Source organism: Lactuca saligna, chromosome 4 (genome assembly GCF_052625555.1).
Source record: "Lactuca saligna cultivar CGN05327 chromosome 4, ASM5262555v1, whole genome shotgun sequence".
In the NCBI taxonomy this organism is placed as follows: domain Eukaryota; kingdom Viridiplantae; phylum Streptophyta; class Magnoliopsida; order Asterales; family Asteraceae; genus Lactuca; species Lactuca saligna.
The window spans coordinates 52209105-52210620 of record NC_136420.1 but is presented as its reverse complement, the minus strand read 5'-3'; the positions used below and the strand labels follow the sequence as shown (position 1 = coordinate 52210620).

The following is a 1516-nucleotide window of genomic DNA, read 5'->3' as shown; positions in this document are numbered from 1 at the left end:
TTATTAAGTGTAAATATTATATTAGGAAATTAATTTTGACAAATATGATATTTTGATGTTTAATAAAAACATATATGAAATTCTCCATTAAAAAATATTGAACATTCGGAGAATTTTTATTTACTAGCATGAGTTAATATAGAGGTGACAATCTACGGCAAAAAGCGACATGGACCAAAATTGGAACGAAATTAATTTTCAAACTCATGTTTGTGCCAAATGTAAAAAAAATACAATATCGTATCATGTTAATATTTAAAGTTCAGCACAATATAACTTGTGATTATCATGTTTTTTGTGTTTGTTGTATTTTGTATGATTAAATATAAATTAAATAATCTAATGTTTGTTTTATTTATTATTATATAAAACATTATATAAAATTAAAAACATGTTAGATCCTACATAAATAACAAATATACATACCCATCGATACCCAATTCATCGATTATTGATTTGTATCAAAATATCATAATAGGATCATGATAGAGCTACATAGAATATGCCATTTGTCAGTCCAATTATTTTAATTTTGGTCCACAATAGATTTCTCATTTATAAAGTAAGTAATCAATAAAGCCCAATGCATTTATTTGTCAAAAAAGAACAGTAACAAATAGTATGTCATAAATAAGCAGAAAATACAGGTACAAATTACAATATTTCAATTGAGAGATCATACCAAATATTACAATATGATAACATTCATCATAAAGAGCAAGTAACGACTTATCATTCTTCCTCACAAACTTCGAAAAAATAAATGTCGATCCAAATTCATGAAACTCGATATCAAGAACTGTTGGCGATTCTAGCAGCTTCGTGATCGGCGGCAAGTTTGAAAAAACTGTTTTCATCTTCCACCGCCATCTGAATCGGCGATGATCCGAGTCCATCAGCAACAGCGAGCATGATCTTCTTCACTTCCGATCTGAACTCATCAATGTCAACGGTGCCATTGTTGTCTTCATCGAAGCTTCGGAAAATCGACTCATACAGCAGCGTTACTTCCTCCGGTGGCGTAGCCTTATCCACACCAAAATCTGTCTCTAGAAACCGCGTTGTCTCGAAGGCTTTTCGCATCTCAGATCTCGATAAAACCCCGTCGTTGTTGGTGTCGAGAAGCACGAATTGCTTGTCCACGGCGGTTCTGAACTGAATGTCGTCGTTCACAAAAGCTTGCACCGTTGGTCCGTCGATGATTATCACCCCCATTTCGTTGTGTTTTTGTGTCTGCAAATGCAAACTGTGAAAATACGAGAAGAATTGTGATTTGTGAATTGCAGATACGATGACGGAAGAATTTATGAAGACCAGTTATGAAATTTGGCAAATTTTCATCTCGGGTTTTATGATTCTCCTTTTTACATCCTTCTACTTTGAATATAACAACGGATCTCATTTTTAATGCTTAAATTTAATTATATGATGTAGTTTATGGTTTTTACTTTTTAAAGTGTTGTTTGTTTTTTGGAAAAAACCTCTTCAGATCTTTTATTACTGTGCGGCGCAGTAC

General features: G+C 32.6%; 1 protein-coding gene across 1 annotated transcript; it reads right to left on the bottom strand.

The window, feature by feature from the left end:
- Window positions 1-567: 567 nt before the first annotated feature.
- LOC145038502 (uncharacterized) lies at window positions 568-1297 on the bottom strand. The gene has a single exon (XM_078986839.1). It carries the CDS (start codon window positions 1213-1215, stop codon window positions 793-795), a length of 423 nt encoding a protein of 140 aa, XP_078842965.1. The 5' UTR covers window positions 1216-1297; the 3' UTR covers window positions 568-792.
- Between the last annotated feature and the right edge of the window lie 219 nt (window positions 1298-1516).

What these genes read in the sequence shown, in the direction of transcription:
- LOC145038502 (XM_078986839.1), bottom strand. Translation starts at nt 1,215, where the DNA reads ATGGGGGTGATAATCATCGACGGACCAACGGTGCAAGCTTTTGTGAAC.